The sequence below is a fragment of the Seriola lalandi genome, unplaced genomic scaffold (genome assembly GCF_002814215.2).
Source record: "Seriola lalandi dorsalis isolate HSWRI2012SDOR001 ecotype SW California unplaced genomic scaffold, Sedor1 jcf7180002053768, whole genome shotgun sequence".
NCBI lineage: Eukaryota > Metazoa > Chordata > Actinopteri > Carangiformes > Carangidae > Seriola > Seriola lalandi.
Window position 1 is genome coordinate 17,524 of NW_019524321.1, and position 1,845 is coordinate 19,368.

General features: G+C 46.1%; 1 protein-coding gene across 1 annotated transcript in view; it reads right to left on the minus strand.

Moving 5' to 3' along the window:
• LOC111651763 (striatin-3-like) overlaps positions 1-1,209 on the minus strand; it is a gene marked incomplete at its 5' end in the record, with an annotated part of 8,091 nt that extends 6,882 nt beyond the window's left edge. Inside the window, 4 exons of the mRNA XM_087172791.1 lie at positions 107-285; positions 545-683; positions 765-926; positions 1,091-1,209. Coding sequence (XP_087028917.1) covers positions 107-285; positions 545-683; positions 765-926; positions 1,091-1,209 — 599 coding nt within the window. The remainder of the gene's footprint in view (positions 1-106; positions 286-544; positions 684-764; positions 927-1,090) is intronic.
• Positions 1,210-1,845: the final 636 nt, after the last annotated feature.

Sequence of the window (1,845 nt, forward strand, 5' to 3'; positions counted from 1 at the left end):
TGACATCAGAAGCTAACAGTAACTCCTGATGCAGCACCTTCACATCCAGACTGAATAACTTCCACACACACGCACGATCGTCATCTGTTCACATGTAAATCATCACATGGATTTGTCTCTATGACAGAAAACTAGATCTTTTTTCTCACCCCACTCCGTCCCGTCTCCAGAGCTCCGAGCTTCGCCCGCCCCCTCTCCGTCCTCGCCTGTCACCAAGAAGTCAAACTCCTTCAGAGCCTCCTCTGTGTCGGCGTCGTCCTCCGACGCCAAGCCCTCGTTCCCGACCTAGAGGAGGAGGAGAGAGGGAAGAATTAGGAAAAAAATAAAAACTTTGAAGGAAGGGAAGAGAGAGAAAGGAAGGAAGGAAGGAAGGGAGCCGTTGTCAGAAGAAGAAAGAACAAAATGAAAGGAGGGAGAAAACGAGGGAGGGACATCAGAGGGGGAGGGAAGAGGGAAGGTACGAAGTAGATAGGGAGGAAGGAAAGTGAGTGTGTGTGTGTGTGTGTGTGTGTGTGTGTGTGTGTGTGTGTGTGCGTGTGCGTGCCTTGGTCTTGTGTTTCTTGGCTCGGTGGTGTTTGTCGGTGCTGATGTCGTCCATCAGGTCTCCCTCCTCATCCTCGTCTTCATCGCTGTCCTCTGCGTTCTCCAGGAAGTTAAACGTCTCCAGAACGTCACCTGGACTCCTGGACACAAAAACATTCAGGTGTTGCCTCTGTGTGACCTCTGACCCCACTATCTGTGTGTGTGTGTGTGTGTGTGTGTACCTCTTGCTGTCCTTGCGGCGCTCCGTCCCGTTGATCAGGTGCTGCAGGTTCTTGTTCTCCACGGATCCGTTCTGCTCTGATCCCGACAAGCCGAGCAGAGAGCGAACCCTCTGGGTGCGAACATCCAGGATGGTGTCCGTGTATCCGACTTCCTGCAGGTACCTGAACACACCACACACACAGTTGCATATGGACTGTTGATCACACTCAGAACAGGAAAACAGTAACTAGCTGATTAGTGTGATGATTGCCAATTAATTTTCTGTTGATTGGTTAGTTGTTGCATGTTAACATTTGTGTGTGTGTGTGTGTGTGTGTGCTCTTACTGTCTGAGCAGCTGTCTTCCTTGTTTCCAGGTGAGCTGACTGTTGGCGGGAACAGCAGAGACCTCTGAGTCTTTGGTGTCTGGAGGACGAACACACAGAACAGACAATGAGGCGACACAGGGACAGTTTTACTCTCTTCCAAACATCTCCTCTCTTTTATCACTTTATTATTTCATCTTTACTATTTTGTTTCATTTTGATTTGATTTGTAATATCCTACTTTTGTTTCTGTTTTTAGAGTTTTATTATTTTATCTTTATCCCTCTATCTTCACCTTTGCTTTCCACTCTTCGGTGTTTCCTCAGTCCCTGTTATTATCGTCTTTTTTCTATTGTTTTTATTTATTACTTGGTTATTTATTGTTCTGTGTGTAAATGGGTGTATGTGGGTGACAGGGTTGTTTTTTTTTTTTATTGCTTTTATTCTCTAAAGCTCTTTGTTACATCGTCTGTATGAAAAGTGCAACACAAATAAAGTCTGATTGATTGATTTCTAATCTACAGTGCGACGCCCTCGATAAGATCCTAGTCACTGGGTCAGTGATAACACTGGGACTGAGAGGACTGATCCTAACCAGGAAGAGCGCTGAATCCGATCAATACGATGAGTTCAAGTGTCGGGAGAGGGATAAAGGGTAACATGGAGGAGAGAAGTAAGAAGAAGGGAGTGAAGAAAGAGAGGAAGAGGAGGAGATGAAAGCAGGATATAAAGCTGAGAGAGAAGAAGAGATTAAAGCGGAGGGAGATGAGAGTGTA